The sequence below is a fragment of the Chiloscyllium punctatum genome, chromosome 7 (genome assembly GCF_047496795.1).
Source record: "Chiloscyllium punctatum isolate Juve2018m chromosome 7, sChiPun1.3, whole genome shotgun sequence".
In the NCBI taxonomy this organism is placed as follows: Eukaryota; Metazoa; Chordata; class Chondrichthyes; order Orectolobiformes; family Hemiscylliidae; genus Chiloscyllium; species Chiloscyllium punctatum.
In genome coordinates, this window is record NC_092745.1 from 54,087,361 (window position 1) to 54,110,366 (window position 23,006).

Below are 23,006 nucleotides of genomic sequence, written 5' to 3' on the forward strand. Positions count from 1 at the left end.
GGAGCATTATGTGTGGAGAGAGCATGCGACTAAGAAAAACAGCAATAGAGTACACACTAGAAACATGAAGTCATTCAGATTTATTTTCTAGACAGGAATGGAGAAAATTTGCACAGCTTTGATTTGCAACTAACCCTCATTTGGCACCCACTTTGTATCTGAAACAAGCAACATGCGACACAAGAATAGGATGGTCTACATTCCTTACTTGTAATATTTTACATTGAAAACCCATTGTTCATCTTCAATCTAACTGGTTCAAAAATCCTCTAGCTCCTAGTGACCATTTCTCTCTCCTGAAACCTTGCTGTAAGTGGGAGGGGGTCCAGTCAGTTAGCAACTAGCACAGCTGCATTTTTTTGTTTTAAGGAAACAGATTGAGTGTGTGCAGTGTCTACACTAAAACGAAAACAGAAGTAGTGAAAGTGAAAGTGTGCTATTAGAATTTGCTTCTCTGAATGCTTGCTGTACTTCCAGGCAATTACTAATTTTTATAATTTCTTCTTCAGAAGACAACTGAACCTTTTCAAAAGCAAGCTTCTTAGTGACAATGCAGAAAATCCGTTAAAGGAAATTAGTAGTTAGTTTTGGTTATGGTTAAACAAATTACAAAGCATCACAATTCTCCATAGAAAATTCTTGTTTTATTCAGGTACAGCACATCAAGAGTCTCTTCATTCCCTGACTTTCTAGGAGATTGGACTGACAGACAATACATTACAAAACACTGGAGGTGGGGTGGGGTAGGAACTTGAGAAAACAAAATATACTTAACAAAATAAATTCAAATCAAGTTGTTCATCAACAAAAAAGGTTACCTGCACCATTACAAAACAAGGAAGGACCATTTTGGTCACAAAGAACAGTAGAACAATGAATTATCTTTCTCCTTCAAGTTTAATTCCCCATTTCTGTGATAGCCAGCATAACCCCAGAGATATATAACAATTCAGAAGTTGGCAAAAACATAAGCTGATAGGCATTTGCCTTTCAGACAGCAGATACAAATTCAAGTATTTTAAACAAAAGCAAAATACTGTAGATATTGGAAATAAATACCGAAAATGCTAAAAATACTCAGCAGGTCATGCAGCATCTGTAGAGACAAACAGATTTATCATTTCAGGTTGAAGCTTAGAGTATTTCAGCATTTTTTGTTTTCATTTCAAGCTCTTTAGAATCAGGACCAGGCAATCCACACAAAGCTTCAAATTTCAGAGTTAGTAAGCATTTAACCTTTCTGCCTTTCCAATTAACAACAAAACTACATGTATAGCCATTAAAAAGAAAATTGGCTAAAAAGACTAATTTGTCACAAGCTTAGTATTAATTATCATGTTTATATTGGTTCCCTGAAGCAGTGGGTTACAGCAACAGGAATGACATGATTCATGAATGATATCAACACATTATAGATCTCCTGAAGCTAGACGATAATATTATATATACTCCTTCCCACTTTCCATATGTCGGTCTTACTTTAGCCAACATAATTTGCATCTACAAAAGGAATGCAGCTGCCATTTGTCCTTCAACTTAACCTGAAAATACTCTTTATGGCTTGGCACTACTGGTATTTAACGTTAACACCTGAATCTCTGCACTCAGTGCCTCCCCCCAAAAAAACTACAGCAGGTTGACATTATCGAGGTCCAATAGATATTTCTTATTACTGAAACGGAAACTCAAAACAAAAAAGGTTAATGTTTTGCGTCCTGGAACTTCTCACATTAAAATGCATTGATAAAACAGCTTTTAATGGAGATTGAATCTGCTCCAGATTCAGTTTATTGAGCTCAGGAGGTGGCCCCTGGTCTCAAAGTAAACAGAAAACTGCACAAATAATTAAACCTAAAATTTGAACTCAAAATACTGGAAATATGCAGAAATGCTATGAGAATTTGTAAAAGGCTGTGATACGGGTGCAACCTTTCATTAGTAACAGGAACTGAAGGTGGTAGTGCGAGCCTAATGGAAACTGAACGAGGAGGGTGAGAGGTAGTAGGTGGAGGAAAACAGAGGCAGAATTTGTTATCTCCTTGTTTGGTTCCAGTTTAAAACAAAAGAGCTCACTCTTCTTCCAATTCAAATGAAATAACTTACACCAAAACTGCAGGGGAAGGCGGTGATCATATATAGGCAACAAGATGGTATAGGAAGAGAAAGGGTCAACTTGTATGATTCAATTTTAGGACAAAGAGGTGGAGACAGAGAGAGAGTGAGACAGAGAAAGAGAGAGAGAGAGAGAGAAGGTTCAAACTATTATAAAGGCAAATATAATATCATTATCAGGAAAGAGCAAGCAAGTTTATAAAATGGATTTCTGGAAAATTAGTGGAGGCACAAGATCCTGGAATTGTCTCTTTCTGGATATTGTCAATGGCAGAAAGGGAATTGGGAGAAAAAGGAATGACAAGATTTTTCTGTATAACTTAAAATAACATGGCTTGTTTGGTCGGCATCATTATCCCGTCTTATTTTCTAAAAGGATTCTGGAAATACAAGTCAATCCAACTTTTCTTTATTAGCTTGGCTTCCTATTCAAAATAAATGATAGAATGATAGAATGATTAAAAAGTACTGGTAAACTGAAATTGCAGGTTTCACAGAACAATTTCTTGGAGTCAAACAAGCCCAACAAAAGGAATACAAATTGTTCACAAGTATTGTAATGTAATAACTCCGTACAATCCAAACCCACTAAAGAATTTAAATCGCCCTTTCATCAATCACTCAGCTACCTCAAATGCATCTTGCATTCAGACAAGATTTCCCAGGAATGACCTTTACATGCATTGAGAAAACTGTTGAATTGGAAACACTTATCAGTCCCTCACTCAAACCTAAGAGTGCTTGCAATTTATGTAAAATCAATCTGATGGAACATCATGGGGTAGCAAGTTAAAAACCCTTCAGTGCAGTGAAATTCAGTCATGGCATGCCTCTTAAATGTTGCTGCACAGACATTAATACCTAGATTTCTGTATCTTAGGTGCAACAGTGAACACTGTTCCTCAATTTCTTTCCCATGTCAGTTATTTTTCAAAATGATGTTCAGAACAGGGCAAGATTTGCCTTCATTTTTACATTTCCAAAGAAAATGCAAATGCATTCCATTATTGGACTGTATTTCTTTACCAGATATGCTTAAGCACAAACATTTAATCAGGAATACACTTCTTTTAAAGTAATGCATTGGCAAAAATAAATGCTGAAAAATGTTGTATTGTCACCAGAAGAAAAATGTAATTTTGTTTTGATCAATTATTATAAGGCCTTAACTAATTTGCCCTTCCCATAAACAGTAAATATTTAAAGTCAATGCTAAATTTCAGTAGAGGATTTCTACTGCTTGGCCTTCAGTCAGTGTGGTCTGCTGTTGGAGTCCGATGTGTCTCTCTTGCATGATAGAGTGTAGCCATTCAAATAACCATTCTGACGTTTGCTCAGCCCACCATTGAGAAGATCTTGGATATGTTGCACTATCAAGTTTATGGCAACTGGAGAGAAGAATTAAAATAATTTTAAAGATAAACAGGAACTAATACTTGCATATCATTATATAAACCAACCTAATGATACACAGTTAACCAGGTCCTCTGCCAGAAACTCCCTCCCTCTTGCCACTATTAAAACCTTTAAAACAGTTTTATAATTAAAAAGTAGAATTTGAAAAGTACTTTTTGTTCTATTTTACAATTTCAGATATGCTGAAGATAAAGATAAAATGAATCCTTGAGGGAATGCAATAGTTATAAGCATGTGGAACATGATTATTGGCTAAACTATTCAGGTCACATCACACTACAACCCTGTATGAAAGAGTGGCAAAAGTAAAATTCTTGCTCTAGCTAAAGTGGGCACTGCAAGATCTATGGAGAAATAGCATCAACGCAGCCTAATCAAATCAGAGGTGCAATATGCAGTCCACACAGATTACTCCTTCATAAAATAGCATGTTGGATGCTATACTTTCACAACATTTTCACCCATGAAACAGCATTAGCTTCAAATTTGCTATCTGGTCAGATTCAAAAGCCAGATCTTAGTCTAGTAAATTATTCAGCCCTATTTTAACAAGCTCAAAACTGAGGTGGGCTTGAGTACTTTTTATTAGTGCACTGATAATGTTAAATAAACCTCAAGTGTTAATATCCCAATATTTGCTTTAGATAAAGTTGCATAAGTGCAGAAATGTCTACTTTAAGAGTTAGTCCTTTGTGTAATTCAGAATCTAAAAAGCTACACAATTGACAGCCTTATAAACATTTCTTTGGCAAAAACTGCTAAATTATTTATAGTTGATACATTCCTGTTCTGTCTCATTCTTGTTTCCGAAGTCGCCATGTTCTTACAAACTACGGATTCTGCTCAAACTCAGAACCTGTAAAGTTAGCAGTATTTCCCATAATTCCAAAAAGAACTGATATTACTTTCGAAAGGTTTGTCTGTACATCCATATGATTATGTTAACATCTGCTTCACAAAATTCAGTATGGTCCAATGACTAGAAAACAGCACATGGAAAGTAGATACCAGAAGTGGCAAATTCAGGATTGGATGCGCACCAGGAACTGTCCCAAGGCCTGATGTTATAGAATAAAAATATTCACTCACTATCTTCACAAGATGCAAAATGAGTATGGGGTAAATGTTGTGATTAAAGTAAAAATGGCAATAATCGATCAATCACTTCTCCTTATTTTAGATTCCATTGAAGTCAAGTCAATCAGGAGAGGCATAAATCTGCACCAATGTGGTCTCAATTTTTGCCTGATATTACAGATTTTTAAACTGGAGTCCTTGGTTCACCAAGAGTTTATAGCATTGATTTTCTTCATTTGCATATGGAGAAAAACAGCATTCAGAACAAGTATTTTAACAAGGATCTGGAAAGTGAAACATTTTCTGAAAAATCAGGATATATTTGCAGAGGACTTCCAACGTGTAGTACTGAAGCCGCTGCATTAAGTAACTGTGATCTTTGAATTTTCCAATAACTGTACTTTGGACTACTTTACCAATTCTAAATTTGAAAAGTTTAATTTGGTCAACATGGCATTATTTACCTCTTGTGCAATGTTATGGAGTAGTTCAGGCATTGCAAATGTAGGACCCTGTCTTCACTGTATATGAAATGAATAATATCCATCTAGGTGGGTTTCTCAATAACCTGCTCACATCTTACTAAACCTATTATTAGGGGTGCTGTTGCAGGTAAGGTCAGAAGGAAGAAAATGTCAAGTATTTCAGTTCTTTAAGTTGTAAACTTATGGATTTAAACAATCAAAGCTATCTTTTGTCAGTAAGTTATAGAACCACCATTAAGTTTTTTTAAAAATTAATTTTGAGCATCCAATCAAGTCAGAACTGTTTGCCACTATCAATTAACAGCTGTTGCACTGAATCCCAGCATAAACTGCAAGATAGAATGAAGCAGCTCAGAAACAATGAGCAGGACTTTGTATTTTGGTTGAGGTCAAATGTCAAAGGGGGAAATGCAAGTCTTGAGCTTATGCTATTCCTAGAGCAAAGACCTGACAAGGTATTGCCCAAATTGATCAATTAGTGGCCCCCAGAGGACAAGGTCATCATCCACTTAAGGAGGCAGTTGAAGGTAGAATCTCCACACAGCCAACCAGCAGCTGCATAAATAGCCAGCTAGGTAGTAATGGTGGTGTTAGGGGGTCTCAAACTCTTCCTGGAGTATTGACCTCTTGGCCTGTTGATAGAATAAGCCAAAGGAGTCTGCAGGTGGACTGGAAAATTCCAATCAACCTCTCCGATATTTGACTTCAAACTTAAACAAACGGTCAATTATTTACACACAGGTAAGCTATTGAAGTTACAAGATACTAAGGGAACTTATAACGTAGTTTCTCCTTAAGTCCATTGGTTGAGGTATCTAGGATTGGGTGACATAGATATAAATTAGTGTGTTCATTTGGTGTTCCAAGGCCTACTATTTCAGGTTTCTGGGTCAATGGATAGACAGGTTCTCGAGAATAACCTAACAAAAAGAAAACACTACTGTACGGCTCTGCATACTAATCCAGAAGTATCAGTTTAATATATTTTAGGAATTTGGAAAGGAGACTTTCTTCCATTATTGTAATCTAACACATACCACTGCCATAAGTCAATGATCTGAGCACTCCCAATTCTTTTAAGATGCCCCTCCTAAAATACTAATACAGGTATGATTAAATTCATGTCAGAAGTTCAAGTTCAATCAGTAAGGTGAGCTGATCATGGAAGCAAAAAAAAGGTGCATATCATAATAACTGATCTCACCAAACCGCTAGCCGTGAACAATTAAATTATTACTCTGCTTCAAGGGAGAAGGAATCTATAAACAGTATAATAAGCAATGTGAAGCTCCATACCCAAATTTTCTGCTCCTCTTGGAATGATGACATCTGCATACTTTTTAGTCTGTTTTGAAAAAATAATGTTTATTTGGTGGTGTATCACAACATCACAATAGGTTAAATAGGGAGGATCCCCAGATTTAAACATGTGGATTCATGCACTAGGATGGATGAAATAAAAGTAAAAGGGCAATTAAGACCAGCCTTAGTTACTAAGCAAGCAACTGTATGTTGGGAATGATATTAGAATGGAGCTTTAGACAGAAGAATCTAGTGTCGGTTGCTTTTAGTGAAACAGTTTACCACAATCTGTGAATTTAATGTTTCATTAAATGAAACATCATTATTTGCAGTTATTCTATTTAATTTGTAAAAAAAAATTCTTAAATGAAGTATTACTCATTAATTACACAGGTTACTTGGACATGACAGAAACACCTTAAATATGTTTTTAAAATATACTTTTCAAACATCACTCTTGAAGGTGATACAGTTTTATAGTGGAGCTATGGCATGTCATAAACATCTTTAGATAAATAAAACTCTAGAAATCACTGTACGCAGGTTTTTACCTAATGTTTTTCTTTTTATAGTTACATAAAATCCACACCACAGCAACAGGTCAATTGGCCCAATTGATCTATCAGAGTATGGGTGCCACAAGAGCCCCTTCTAACCCATCAGTACAGCTTCCTTCTCCATCTCCGTTGTGTTGTCAGCTGTAGCTCAGCTGGTAGCTTTCACACGTCTGAATCACAAGGCTCTAGATTCACATCACTCTCCTGGCTGGGGCACAGAAATTATGGTTGACACATCAATGCAGTACTGGAGGGAGTGCTGCACGTCAGAGATGCCACCTTTTATATAGGTGTTGAACTGAGGGCCCATCTGTTTGGAGGGAAGCAGGAGATCCCATGGTACTATTTGGAAGAAAAAAAACAGGAAGAGTCTTGGCCAATATTTATCCTGTAATCAACATATCAATGTCTAGTTATCATCACACTGCTGTCCTGTGCACATAGGTTGCTGCACCTTATCCATTGCTACAGTGGCTTTGCTTTCCAAAATACATCATTTGCTTGCAAACACTTTGAGATCTCCAGAGCTGATTAAAAGTGCTACATTTATGCAAGTCTTTTCCCTCTCGTTGTACTTAACTGGCTTTCTTTGAAATGCATCAACAATAGACAAAAGCAAAAATATAGTTTAACACCTTTTAAAAGCAAAGATAAAGTTTAATTTTTAAAACAAAATGTTAACCATACCATAGCTGAAATAACCACATCGGCAAAACTTGTTCCATTTTATTCTTTTTCAATTTGACACTTTGTAGGCGTTAGGTACATTCTAAACCTGCACAAGCTACAATATATTTTCAATGTAATCAAAAGACCAAGCACAGGATTTGAGCAGAATTTAATCCAGTTTTTGCAAACAGAACTTCATGAAACAAAAGCTATTGCAGGAGCTTTGTGTTTAATTCACCCCATGTAATATCAAGATGTGGCTGAAGCCACTAGATACTGCAAAAGGCTGGATAACATTCCAACAGTAGTACTGAAGATGTGCCCCAGAACTAGCCCATGTCCCAAGTTAAGCTGTTCCGGTATTCTATAACAATGGCATCTCCCGACAATGTGGAAAATTGTCAAGGTCTATCCAATGCTTACAAAGTAGGACAAATCTAACCTGGCCAATTACAGCCTGATCAATAGACTTGTTGCTTAATAGCGCTATCTTTCCTGTTCATTGTTGCTCAGCTTGTGCTGCTAGGGGAATTCGGCTCCTGACTTCATGGCAGCCTTGGTCAAAATGTAGATGAGAAAAAAGCTCAACTCAAGGACATGAGGCAAGAGTGACTTCTCTTGATACCAGGTCACACTTGACGGAGTATGGCACCAAGAAGCCCTAGCAAAATTGGAGTCAATGGGAATCAGAGAAATCGCTCCATTGGTTAGATTCATATCTAGCAAAACAGAAGATAGTTGAGGGAGGTCAATCATCTCTGGCTTAGGACATTACTGCAGGGGTTCCTCAGGATAGTATTCCTGGCCCAACTACCTTCAGCTGCTTTGTCCAAGGATCTTCTCACCATCAAAAAGCCAGAAGTGGAAATACTTGATGATGACTGTAAAATGCTCAGTACCATTCACCACAACTCAGACACTGTGGAAGGCTGTTTCCATATGATGTAAGATCGGAAACATCCAGGCTTGAGCTTATAAATGATATGCCACAGCTGTTACCTATCAGTGGCCTGAAATTTCCATCTCCATGAAGACAGGACCATTGCCCCTTGACATTCAATGGCATTACCACCAGCATTGAATCCTCCACTATCAACATTTTGGGGTTAACCTTGGCCAGGAACTCAACTGGACTCATCATATAAATACACAGTGGCTACATGAGCAGGTCAGAGGTTAGGAATACTGTGGCTACTGTCTTCTTAATGCCTGTCTACAATCTACAAGGAACAAGTCAGGAGTATGAAGAAAAACTCTATCTGTCTATAAAGGTGCAGCTCCAACAACACTCAAGAAATTTGATATTATCCATAAACGAGCAACCGGTTTGGTTGATACACCCGTCACCATCTTCAACACCAAAGCACATTTGCACCAGGATGAACCTTCTACAAAATGCACTGCATCAACTTGCAAAGGGTTCATAGACATCAACTTCCAAATCTATGATCTCTACCATCTTGGAGTACAACAGCAGATGCATAGGAACAGCACCTCCTGCAAATTACTTTTCAATTCATTGTCACTGGATCAAATGCTGGAACTCCAGGATTGGAGGTATGACTATGAAACCACTATGATTTCCTACACTACTGATTGGAGGTATTCAACAAGACACCTCATCACTATTGTTTCCTGGGCAACTGGTATTGGACATCAATAGCTGCCTAGCCAGTGACATCCACATTCCCTTGAAATGAATAAGAAAGATTAATAAATTATTGCCTACATTACCATTCAGACAGAGTTCACTGAACTTATTGTATCTTTCTCCACAGCACCCTCCACTTGCAGTTTTTATTCTTAAATAGAGTTAAAGGGTTGTGGTTCTGTTCGCTGAGCTGGGAATTTGTGTTGCAAACGTTTCGTCCCCTGTCTAGGTGACATCCTCAGTGCTTGGGAGCCTCCCGTGAAGCGCTTCTGTGATGTTTCCTCCGGCTTGTCTCTGCCGCTTCCAGTTGTCAGTTCCAGCTGTCCGCTGCAGTGGCCGGTATATTGGGTCCAGGTCGATGGTTTCCACTCATCCACAGATTCTATCAACAAACACACAAACAGCGCTTCACGGGAGGCTCCCAAGCACTGAGGATGTCACCTAGACAGGGGACGAAACGTTTGTAACACAAATTCCCAGCTCGGCGAACAGAACCACAACAACGAGCACCCGAGCTACAAATCTTCTCCCAAACTTTGAAGAGTTAAAGGGCATAACAATCACACCTCCTTTGGGCATGTACTTAACATGCATTCTGCTTTCGTTAAAAAAAAAGTATGAACTAATAGAAGGACACATTCATAAAACATGATGGAACTTTTAAAAAAATATATAATTCATTGTTGAAAATAGACACGTTCCATAAATTTTACAAACATGCTTTGGTGATCTAAAATGGAATAGCCACAAGCCACTTAATTCAATGAGGAATTTATTCAGTTAGAATGTTATATCACAGTGGTGTGCACTTGAGGTGAATAACAATGATCCATTTGGAGGAAACTAGGTAAATACACAACGGAGAAATGAATAGCAGGAAATAGCCATAAGGATACAGCTGAAGTAAGGAGAGTCAGAGGAGTCTGTGTGGAACATAAACATTGAATAGTGTGTTGCTGAAATCTAAATTCTATTAATTAGTTTGGAGACAATTAAATCACACTTCCGTTACGGCCCTTCCAGCTGGCACAAACAGTCAGAGATGTACAGCACGGAAGGAGACCCTTCAGTCCAACTCGTCCATGCCGACCAGATATCCCAACCCAATCTAGTCCCATCTGCCAGCAACTAGCCCATATCCCTCTAAATCCTTCCTATTCATATGCCCATCCAGATGCCTTTTAAATGTTGCAATTGTACCAGCCTCCACTACATCCTCTGGCAGCTCATTCCATACATGTATGACACTCTGCGTGGAAAGGTTGCCCCTTAGGTCTCCTTTATATCTTTCCCCTCTCACCCTAAACCTATGCCATCTAGTTCTGGACTCCCCCAACCCAGGGAAAAAAAACTTTGTCTATTTATCCTATTCATGCCCTCATGGTTTTGGAAGGTCTATAAGGTCACCCCTCAGCCTCTGACACTCCAGGGAAAACAGCCAAAGCCTATTCAACCTGTTCCTATAGTTCAAATGCTCCAATCTTGGCAACAACCTTGCAAATCTTTTCTGAACCCTTTCAAGTTTCACAACATCTTTCTGATATGAAGGAGACCAGAATTCACGCAATATTCCAACAGTGGCCTAACCAATGTCCTGTACAGCCACAATATAACCTCCCAACTCCTGTACTCAATACTCTGACCAATAAAGGAAAGCATACCAAATGCCTTCTTCACTATCCTATCTACCTGCGACTCCACTTTCAGGAAGCTATGAACCTGCACTCCAAGGTCTCTTTGTTCAGCAACACTCCCCAGGACCTTACCATTAAGTGTAGAAGTCCTGCTAAGATTTGCTTTCCAAAATGCAGTACCTCACATTTATCTAAATTAAACTCATTCTGCCACTTCTCAGCCCATTCCCCCATCTAATCCAGATCCTGTTATAATCTGAGGTAACCCTCTTCGCTGTCTACTACACCTCCAATTTTGATGTCATCTGCAAACTTACTAATTATACCTCTTATGCTCACATCCAAATCATTTATATAAAGGATGAAAAGTAGTGGACCTATCACCAATCCTTGTGGCACTCCACTGGTCACAGGCCTCCAGTCTGAAAAACAACCCTCCACCACCACTACCCTCTGTCTTCTACCTTTTGAGCCAGTTCTGTATCCAAATGGCTAGTTCTACCTGTGTTCCATGAGATCTAACCTTGCTATCCAGTCTCTCATGGGGAACCTTGTCAAACGCCTTACTGAAGTCCATATAGATCACATCTACCGCTCTGCCCTCATCAATCCTCTTTGTTACTTCTTCAAAAATCTCAATCAAGTTTGTGAGACATGATATCCCATGCACAAAGCCATGTTGACTATCCCTAATCAGTTCTTGCCTTTACAAATACATGTGCATCCTATCCTTCAGGATTCCCTCCAACAACTTGCCCACCACTGACATCAGGCTCACTGATCTATAGCTCCCTGGTTTGTCCTTACCTCCTTTCTTAAACAGTGGCATGATGTTAGCCAACCTCCAGTCTTCTAGCACCTCACCTGTGACTATCGATGATACAAATATCTCAGTAAGAGGCCCAGCAATCACTTCCCTAGCTTCTCACAGAGTTGTAAGGTACACCTGATCAGGTCCTGGGGATTTATCCACTTTTATGCGTTTCATGTCATCCAGCACTTCCACCTCTGTAATATGGACATCTTTCAAAATGTCACCATCTATTTCCCTACATTCGAATAACTTCCATGTCCTTTTCCACAGTAAATACTGGTGTAAAATACTCGTTCAGTATCTTTCCCATCTCCTGCAGCTCCACACAAAGACCGCCTTGCTGATCTTTGAGGGGCCCTATTCTCTCCCTAGTTACCCTTTTGTCCTTAATGTATTTGTAAAAACCCTTTGGACTTTCCTTAATTCTATTTACTAAAGTTATCTCATGTCCCCTTCTTTGCCCTCCTGATTTCCTGCTATACTCCTACTTCCTTTATACTCTTCTAAGGATTCACTCGATCCATCCTGTCTATACCTGAAATATGTTTCCTTCTTTTTCTTAACCAAACCCTCAATTTCTTTAGTCATCCAGCGCTCCTTATACCTACCAGCTTCTCCTTTCACCCGAACAGGAATATACTTTCTCTGGACTCTCGTTATCTAATTTCTGAAGGCCTTCCATTTTCCAGCCGTCCCTTTACCTGCGAACATCTGCCTCCAATCAGCTTTTGAAAGTTCTTGCCTAATATCATCAAAATTGACCTTTCTCCAATTTAGAACTTCAACTTTTAGATCTGTTCTATCCTTTTCTATCACTACGTTAAAATGAATAGAATTATGGTTGCTGGCCCCAAAGTGCTCCCCCACAGACACCTCAGTCACCTGCCCTGCCTTATTTCTCAACAGTAGGTCAAGTTTTGCACCTTCTCTAGTAGGTACATCCACATACTGAATCAGAAAATTTTCTTGGACACACTTAACAAATTCCTCTCCATCTAAACCCTTAACACTATGGTAATCTCCTTCTATGTTTGGAAAGTTAAAATCCCCTACCATCACTACCCTATTATTCTTACAGATAGCGGAGATCTCCTTACAAATTTGTTTCTCAATTTCCCTCTGACTATTAGGGGGTCTATAATACAATCCCAATTTTCCCCACCCCCCACCCTTCTCTCATTTATCTGTCCACCCTTCAGGCACTCTCCCTGTATTCCTGATGAAGGGCCTTTGCCCGAAATGTCGATTTTCCTGCTCCTCGGATGCTGCCTGAACTGCTGTGCTTTTCCAGCACCACTCTAATCCAGAATCTGGTTTCCAGCATCTGCAGTCATTGTTTTTTACAATCCCAATAAGGTGATCATCCCTTTCTTATTTCTCATTTCACCCAAATTACATCTGTGGATGTATTTCTAGGAATATCATCAATCAGTACAGCTGTAATGCTATACCTTATTAAAAGGGATCAATTCAAAGTATTCTAACATAAAATTGAAAACCCATAAGTATGCTATCTGGTTATGGTATGGGAGGAGTTTTCAAATTGGGAGTCATTGGCTTTGAGGTGTTTAAGGAGCGTGCAGCATCATGAAAAGAGTGTCTGTTAGCTTAGTTGGCTGGATGACTGATTTGTGCTGCAGAGTGATGCCATCAGCATGGGTTCAATTCCTGCACTGGCTGAGTTAACCAACCTTTCTTTCACCTGAGGTTTAACCTGAGGGTTAAACAATAGAGCATTTCTATGCTCCAACAGGACTATGGAGACTTTACCTTTACCTACAAAGTCAAGTCTTCCTTTCAATCGTAGGATGTCAGTTGATTTGACAGGGGCATTGGAAGCACAGAATGCCTAAACAATATATATTTAAAATATACAACTATTGTAAAGACTACCTTTTTATTTTTCTGATTTTGATTGTGAACTGGAATGGAATAAGAACTGTTTAAAAACAAAGGATTGTTGAAGGATCACTGTACTTTTCAAAAGTACTCAGTATAAGAGTTGCTTACATAGTTGCTGGCTGAAGTAGTAATGGAAGCCTAATTTGCAGACAAGCTGGAGCCAAGGGTTGCGTATGAATAAAGCTTTGGGTGGCAACAAGTAGCTGTTTAACTGGTTAGTCATGCCAGATCATTGATGACAAAGGACTTCTACGTGCCAAGAATTGTGTGACTAGTTCCCAGTTAGGCAAACAGCTCGGGGTGTGTAAATGTCTTGGCAGAAACCATTGAACCTTGGGAAGGGACTTTGCTGTGCAGTTTTAAAAAAAATCTCACGATTGAAGATAGTTCTTTTTCCTCCACAGTTGCAGCTAGTAATCTTAACTAGTAATGTGTGTGGACTAGCCACACTGTACCTTCTACAAACAAGTGGATTGTATCTTCAGAAAGAGAATCAGGGAGCAGCAAATCCTTACAAGACAGAAGGGACTTCTCACCAGACCCTGTGAACCAATGAACTGCCTTCTCAGTGTTTCCCTTCAACCATAACACCAATATTTTTATTGCTCTCTGTATATGGAGAGAGGTAGTTCGTAAGGAAATTAAAGAAGTAGAGTTCTGTATCAATTGATCATTGTTTATGTGCATCTAGAATCTTTCTTATAACATACAGAAACCTGGTCTATGTCTTATGTCAACCTAGGTCTAAATGATACAGAAATTGTGGAATTCTGCATTCTTTCCAAATGATTTAGGAATGGAATAGCAGGTTTGATTTCTGTGCGCTATTCCAGTGTGATGCATTATATTAAATGAGTCGAATGGGTTCAATTACTCAAAAGTTAATCAGCTCCTTAAACTTAAAAGCAAAAATTAAACTATAAACTTAGAAATTGCATATAAAATTGAGATGAAATGTTGTACCAAATATCCACACATCATATATACAATAGCATTGGGAGATGGGATCCTTTTAGAAAGGGTGTGAAACCGTAAAAGAAGATAAAAAGGAGATATTGAAATAGTGGTATTTAAAGAAGTGAATTAGAAATTAGTTGTCAACACACAATATAAACCACACAGCAGCTACGCACTAACTATTTGAGCTATATAGATAGGAGAGTCCAAAATTTTTCAGCGCGTATAGCAGTAAATGGTTGCATTTCCAATCAGTAAAGAAAACTAATTGTGTGCGAATAGAAATGGACTCCAATGACACGCACACACTCACTCACTCCTTGGGAATGCAAAGTGGGGAAAGAAAAATATCCATGAAAGAAAATCCACGAACAGATAAACCTTAAGATCCTGGAAATATGATCAGATAAACAGGCAAAACTATGAGTGAATTGTACATTTACTTTTGACTACATTCCAAAAATATTGAAGTTGACAAATTTTACCACAGTATTTGGAAAAGTAGGTATGCACTCAGGAATATATTGAAAACGATGGTGGAAAATAAATGGAGCATTTTATAAACTTAAAATTATAGTCATCTAAAACTAAAGGGCACCATTTTATTTTCTTGGAACAGCAACTGGTCATAGAATTTCTGTAGATTGACAGGACTGTAAGATGTGCTCACACAAAGAAAAGCAGATATTTCTTTTTAAATTCAGGAAGTCTTTGGGCATAGGAAGGTTTCTGAAAGGAACATTCATTGAACTTGTGATCACTAGCTAACTGATTTGAAAGTATTGTTGAATGTAAAGTAGAAAGAATAACCAGAAACCAATTACGAATTGAAACAGCAAACAGTAGAGACCTTCAAAATCCTCTGTTTATACAATTTGAGTGTGACATTGGAGACTTTCTCCAGTACTACGAAAATGTTTTATGACATTAAGCAATAATGTGAAGAAGATGCAAACCTATATTGGGTTGACAGGAAGTGCACATACCAAATGTACTTCATATCAGTCGCAAAAAAAGGATGAGGACTAGGTCAATTAAGCAGTCAACTCAAGTTTGTTAGCAAATATTTAGCAACCAGGCTAAATACTAGACATTTCCAAGGGCACCAGGTTACAAAAACCAGATTTTTCACAACCTTCTATACAATTGTTACTGCCAGAGCCACATCTAAGAAACTACATGCAAATTTGCCTACAAACAATTTTGAGCAGGGTTCAGAAAAAGACAAGCGAGATTTTGAACCCAGTTTTAAATGGAGACAGGTAACATGCCAATTTTTCAAACAAATATAGTTAAATAATTGTGCCCACAGACTGCAAAACTGAAAACAAATCTGAATAAGACTCATGAAGTATCTTCTTAACTGCTTCTGCCAGAGAAGTTGGATGGAACACTGAAAATATATTTTCAGAAATACATGCTGTGTCTTGGATATTCAGACCATGGAAGTGTCATGAATGCATCTCAGGGGTGGGTAACAGATTTAATTTCATGGAAGCTTATGAATATATTTGAACAAGTATTGGATTTAAGAGAATGTTCGAGATATTTAATCGACAAAAAGATTGAATAAAAGGTCATTAGCAGTCAATGCAATTGCACTAACTAGGAAGGAAAATGATTTGTGGCATCAAATAATCCTTAATCAAAACGATCCGTCAAATTAAACCCACTTGGCTTGCCTGGGATCCAGAGCTGTTAACACCACATCCATTGTCTATCAAATGATCATACAGATATTGGTTAACAATGCAAGAGAATTACAACTCATTTTCAAAGCTACATGATAAGTTCAGGTTTCTTTACCATCAAATTCCTGCTACTATTAAACAACAAGGCCCATCATAGCCAGGTTTAGTAGCTAATGGGAATCCAGAGGGATGCGTATTTGGATAGGCAAGGACTGATTAGGGATAGTCAACATGGCTTTGTGTGGCAAAACATTTCTGACTTATTCAAAAAACTCAACCAAGTTAATAACGAAGAAGATTGATGAGGGCAGAGTAGTGGACGTGAGTAAGATATTTGACACAGTTCTTCATGGCAGACTGGTTTGCAAACTTAAATCACATGGAATGCAGGGAGAACTAGCCATTTGGATACAGAACCACCTCAAAGGTAGAAGACAGATGATGGTGGTGAAGGGTTGCTTTTCGGACTCGAGGCCTGTGACCAGTGGTGTGTCACAAGGATCAGTGTGGGGCTGCTGTTTTTTGTCATTTATATAAATGATTTGGATGTGAATATAGGAGGTATGGTTAGTAAGTTTGCAAACAACACCAAAATTGGAGGTGCAGCAAACAGCGAAGAGTTCAATAGGACCTTGATCAGATGGGCCAATGGACTGAGGAGTGTCAGATGGAGTTTAATTTAGATAAATATGAGGTGCTGCATTTTGGAATGGCAAATCAGGACAGGACTTATGCACTAATGGTAAGGTCTTGGGGAGTGTTGCTGAACAAAGAGACCTCGGAGTGCAGGTTCATAGCTCCTTAAAAGTGGAGTCACAGGTAGATAAGTTAGTGAAGAAAGCATTTAGTATGCTTTCCCTAATTGGCCAGAGCATTAAGTATAGGAGTTGGGAGGTTATGTTGCAGCTGTACTGGACATTGGTTGGGCCACTTTTGAAATATTGTGTGCAATTCTGGTCTCCCTTCTGTAGGAAGAATGATGTGAAACTAGAAAGGTTCAGAAAAGATTCACGAGGATGTTGTCAGGTTTGGAGCGTTTCAGCTATAGGGAGAGGCTGAATAGACTGGAGTGTCGAAGGCTGAGGGGTGATGTTATAGAGATTTATAAAATCATGAGGGGCATGAATAGAGTAAATAGACAAGGTCTTTTCCCTGGGGTAAGGGAGTCCAAAACTAGAGGGCATAGTTTAAGGTGTGAGCAGAAAGACTTAAAAAGGACCTAAGGGGCAACATTTTCATGCTAAGGGTGGTACATGTATGCTGTATAACTGGTGCGTGTATGGAATGAGCTGCCAGAGGACGTGGGTGGAGACTGGTACAACGACAACATTTAAAATGGATCTGAATGGGTATATGAATAGGAAGAGTTTAGAGGATTATGGGGCAAGTGCTGGCAAATGGGACTCGATTAATTTAGGGGGAATCCAAGATGGCAGAGCTCTCAGAAGATTGCACTGCAGAGCTCCTCAATGCAGCAGAAGCGAGATGAACCTTCAACCCGCCCAAGCCAGACCATCGCGATATCTTGGGACTTTGGAAAGTTCATGAAATCCTAAGTTCTAGAAGTTAACTTATCTGCACTTCCAGAGATGCCGAAAAAGGGAGGAGGAGTATCTGAGGCCGAGTCTACAGCTCAGCCTGCAGGATCCTCAGAGTCGATTACTTTCCAGGCCCTGGTGAACGAGATCGCAAAATCTCATGAGATGCTGGAGAAACAGATTGAAGAGAAGCTGACTCCAATCTCTCTCATGCTGCAGAAGCATTAGCAGCAGCTGGGAGACCTGGAGAAGGGGACGGATGAGGTGGAGCACAAGGTCACAGTGGTGGAAGCTAATGCCAGTTAATCCAAGAATAGGATCCAATCCCTGGGGATGCAGGTCCGTAATTTGCATGACCAAGTGAATGAACTTGAGAACAGGGGCAGGAGAGAAAAAAAATCATTCAGATCATCGGTCTGCCTGAGGGTAAGGAAGATGAGCGGCCTGCGGAATTTGTTGAGGTTTGTCTGCCGAAATTCCTTGACTTGGCGGCTGGCATGAGAGGATTGAAGATAGAGAGGGCTCAGAGTTGCAGTGTGGAGATTGGGTTTGAGTCAACACCCTCGTCCTCTCCTGGTGCAGTTCCATCATTACCGGGATAAGGAGAGAGTCACGGAGGCTTCCAGAATCCAGGGGAAGGATCCGAAGGCCCTAATTTACGAGGGCTCTAAGGCCATGTTCTTTCAGGACTTCTCAGCAGCAGTGATTGAGAAATGAAAATCTTATTACAGTGTCAAGAGAAGACCGAGGAAGCTTGGGATTCAGTACTCCCTGAGATATCCGGCGGATCATCTTAGATGGATCCATACATTTCTCTGACATGTTGGAAAAGGCAAGAGACTTTGTGGACAAATTAACCAAACACGAACAATTTTAGTATGTATAAATAGTGTTGTTTGGGTATGCGTTTATGGTTTTGTAAAAGAAACAGAGAAAGTCCAATTGGAACTTTAGTTTTCTTTTGATAATAATTTGATTTAAACTATGTTTGGCGGCAGTTGAGATGTACATTTTAAATTTCTAAGTTAGGATATACCAAAGAATGTATGGGGTATTTATTCCCCTTTTTTAAAATTCACGTTGGTATTCGTTGGGTGTTTACTCTTTTCTGCTTGTGTTTGCAGTGCAGCTCTAGCTGAGAGAAGTGAAGATGGCTGGGATGGTTAGATGCCTACTTATGGGCACTTTGGGATGGGTAGTTGCCCCCTCTGGGCAGGGGATGAGTTCCCCTACTCAGCGCTGTTGGCGCTTTATATGTTCATTTGTTTTTTGGTTCTCGTTGTTTTTCATTTTTAATGGTTTTAGAGATTTGTTAAATGTAGTGGTTTTAGTTTATGTAAATTTTATATTTGGTAGATCATGTGATATTAAGGCTCAGCAATTTGTGGTTTGGGTTCCTCCTCTCTGGAATTTAAATGTTATTGCAGAAGGTTATGGCTAATGACTTGATTAAATGGTGGGCGTGGAATATCAAGGGAAGTCACTCACTAATTAAGAGGAAGGAGGTATTCTTGAGTCTTAGAAAGGAGAAGGTGGATATTGCTTTGCTGCAGGAGACACATTTAGATGACAAGGAGCATCTGAAATTACAGCAGAATGGCTTTGACCGAGTTTATTTTTCATCATTTAATACCAGAAGTATGGGAGTGGTTAGGAAGAATCTCCCATTTAAGTTGTTAGAGTGTGTTAAAGGTTTGTAATTCTTAAAGCCTTCATAAGTGATGAAGAATATGGTGTTTTAAATGCTCATTGCCCTCCAGCTCATCCCCTTAGATTTTTGGTAGACGTTTTTTCTGAACTGATAAGTCTCGAATCCTGGCACATCATTATAGGGGGAGATTTTAACTGTCTCATGGATCCCACAATAGACAGGTTGCCCAAAGGTCCCTTGATATCCTCTGTACAAACTAAACAGTTAGTGGATCTGTGTGGGGAGTTAGGTACGGTGGACGTCTGGGGGTGTCTCCACCCTATATGTAGGGATTTTACGTTAGTCTCCAGTCCACACAGATGTCACACGAGGATTGTTTTTTCTGACCCCTGCGGTAACCCTAGATTTGGTGGCATCTTGTACAATTGGTAATATTACCATCTCTGATCATGCTCCAGTGTACCTTATGGTTAAGATTAAGGACATTACAATGGGTTCGAGGTACTGGCGCATGGATCCCTTTATCCTCAAGGATAATAAGTTAGTGGCGTATTTCTCTAGGAATTTCAGATGTTCCTAGACATCAACTTAGGCTTGGTTGGTAGTTCATCCGTCCTCTGGGAAACTGCCAAAGCCTGTGCTAGGGGGTTAGTTATTTCATATTCCACGAGTAGGAAGCGGCAGAAGGGTGAGCAGCAACATCTCCTTGAAGCACGGTTGAAGGCAGCCGAGAAGGCCTACTTTGACAGACCTTCAAACTATAGAGGATTAAGGCGCTGCGGTCTGCACTAAATTCCGTGTTCACGCAGCTGGCAAAGAAGGAGCTGGCTTTTGCAAAGCAAAGGCTATATGAGCATGGTGACAAGCCAGGCAAATACTTTGCGCATCTTACCAGGAAAAGGAGGGCCCCACAAGCAATTACGGTGATTAGGGAAGGGTCTGGGAACCTAACGTGTGATTTTAAAACGATTAATGTGGCATTCCAGAGATTTTACTTCTAAGTTATACCAATCAGAGGATGGTGAGGAGGGGCAGGCCAAAATGGATTTTTTTTTAAATGATCTGAAGCTCCCGGGTGTGAATCCCGAACAAGAGTCTTTTCTCAATGCCCCCTTATCAGAGCAAGTAGTGCAGGAAGCTGTGAGGCAGCTTCAGAACGGAAAGGCACCTGGTCCTGATGGAGGGGTAAATGTAGGGGAATGGGTGGGTTGCGGGTCGGTGTGGACTTGTTGGGCCGAATGGCCTGTTTCCACACTGTAAGTAATCTAATCTAAAGACTTCCCAGTGAATTCTATAAGGAATTTAGAAGAAAATATCAGGCCCGATGCTCAATATATGTTTAATTATTCATACAGTCATGACTGTCTCCCACCATCTCTGACAGAGGCCAATATTTCACTTATCCTTAAAAAAAGGAAAGGACCCGGAAGATTGTGCTTAGTACAGGCCCATCTCGTTCTTCAATGTGGATTTTAAAATCCTGTCTAAGACTCTCACATTAAAGATGGAGACTGTGTTACCTTCTATTATTAAAGAAGATCAGACAGACCTCATAAAGGGCCACAGATCCTTCAATAACGTTAGGAAGCTGCTTAATGTAATTCAAGTATGCCAACAACAGTCAATATATGGATGGGAGTTTTCTCTAGATGCAGAGAAGGCATTTGACCGAGTTGAGTGGCCATACCTTTTCTATATTCTGGAGTGGTTTGGTTTGGGCAAAGTCTTTATAAGATAGGTAAAGGTTCTCTACGGTGGACCTCTCACAGCAATTATCGCCAACGGGGTAAGATCAAGCAATTTTAATATTTTTAGGGGCAGCCAACAGGACTGTCCCCTTTCACCACTGGTTTTTTACAGTGGTGATTGAACCATTGGCAGAGGCCATTCGTGGGGATCCCAATATATCCGCTCCAGAAATGGGGTCAAAGTTACATAAGATTTCGTTGTATGCAGATGATGTCCTAGTTTTTTTGACAAATCCAGCGGTTTCAGTGCCTTGCCTGACACAATGCATTCGCCCTTTGACGCTTTTTCGGGGTACAAAATTCATTTTGCAAAATCAGAGGCTATGCCTATGGGTGGTCTGACAAAGGAGCTAGATCTTGAGGGTAACTATAGATTCCCATTTAGGTGGCCACAGGGGAGTTTTGTGTATCTGGGCATATACATTACTCCAATTCTGGATTGGCTGTTCAAAGCCAATTTTATCCAATTATTGATAAAATTAAACAAGATCTTCAAAGATGGGAGGCACTTCCAGTCTCGTGGTTGGGTCAGATAGTGCTTATTAAGATGAATATTCTCCTCCGTTTGCTATACCCTATCCCCCCACAACCCCCGATTTTCAATAAGCAATCACTCAGGAGGATGAACTGCTGATTCCACCCTTATTTGACATTGTAAGTGGCCCCTCCTTAAATTAGCTTAACGGCAACTGCCTCACAGATTGGGGGGAGTGGACCTTCCAGACATTAAAAATTACCGACTAAGCTAGTTTTTGTCCAATGTGAATGCTCGGGTTTGTGGGGATCCTCTTTCAATATGGCTAGATATCGAAGCCTCCCAGGCAAGGTGCCCCCTTATTGGTTTGCTGTTTTTGGACAAAATGAGAACAGTTAGGGAATATTGCCATAACCCAATAGTTATCAATACTGTTAAAGCATGGAGGGCAATTCAGCAGAGGGAAGGCAATATTGGCAAAACATCTTTGTTTACACCTTTAATGGGTATGCTGGGTTTTCGACTGGGGATGATAGATTCAGGATTTAAAAGTTGGGCAGCTAGGGGTGTGTTTTACATGGGCAATTTATCTGAGGGAGACGTAATGATGTCCTTCGATCAGTTAGTATGGAAGTGAGAGTTATCTAATAGAGACCTCTTTCGATTTTTTCAAGTTAGGGATTTTATTAAAAACAAAACTACACTTTTGACTGATCCCTACAAATCTGACATAGAGAGGGGGTGCTAAGGGCTAAGAGTACACTTTCTGTCAGTACTTTAGATCATCAATTGGGGGGGTGCCCCCTCAGATGAGTTTGAGCAATTCTGCAGGATGTGGGAGAGACAGCTGGGTGTTGAAGTTTCCTCAGAGGCATGGGAGGATATTTGGGAGAATGCAAGGAAGATATCAATTTGCAATTGGACACATGTTTTACAGTTGAAGATTCGACACAGGGTCCACTTGGCTTGGGATTGTTTGTCAAAATTTAAACCAAGGGTATCTTCAGCATGTCCCAAGTGCAAGGTCTATACAGGCACTCTTACCCATTGTCTCTGATCTTGCTATAGGCTTCAAGCATATTGGAGAGCTGTGGTGGGCGCAATGGAGAGGACTTTGGGTCTCTCCTTTTGGGCCTGCCCACTGTATTTCCTGCAGACACGCATAAGAAAAAGCTTTTCAATATTCTCACGTTCTGTGCAAGAAAGGATATCTTGCTAGGTTGGATATCTGAAACCACATTTCCCGGGCTTGTTGGATTGGCAGAAGATCATTATGGAGCATATTCCCCTGGATTTTTTCACAAATATGGTACACCACAAAACTGAG

At 39.7% G+C, this 23,006-nt stretch overlaps 1 protein-coding gene across 3 annotated transcripts in view; it reads right to left on the reverse strand.

The window, feature by feature from the left end:
• Nucleotides 1–622: 622 nt before the first annotated feature.
• The window catches only part of LOC140479651 (uridine-cytidine kinase 2), a 47,360-nt gene continuing 24,976 nt past the window's right edge, over nucleotides 623–23,006 (reverse strand). For 2 of the 3 annotated variants that reach the window (XM_072573583.1, XM_072573582.1), the window contains 2 exons: nucleotides 6,387–6,435; nucleotides 623–3,500 (listed from right to left, as the gene is read on the reverse strand). In XM_072573583.1, the coding sequence (XP_072429684.1) occupies nucleotides 3,364–3,500; nucleotides 6,387–6,435 (186 nt within the window). In that variant the 3' untranslated portion in view covers nucleotides 623–3,363. Of the gene's footprint in view, nucleotides 3,501–6,386; nucleotides 6,436–6,943; nucleotides 7,292–23,006 lie in introns of those variants that run through there. The other variant, XR_011961091.1, reaches the window with a different exon arrangement.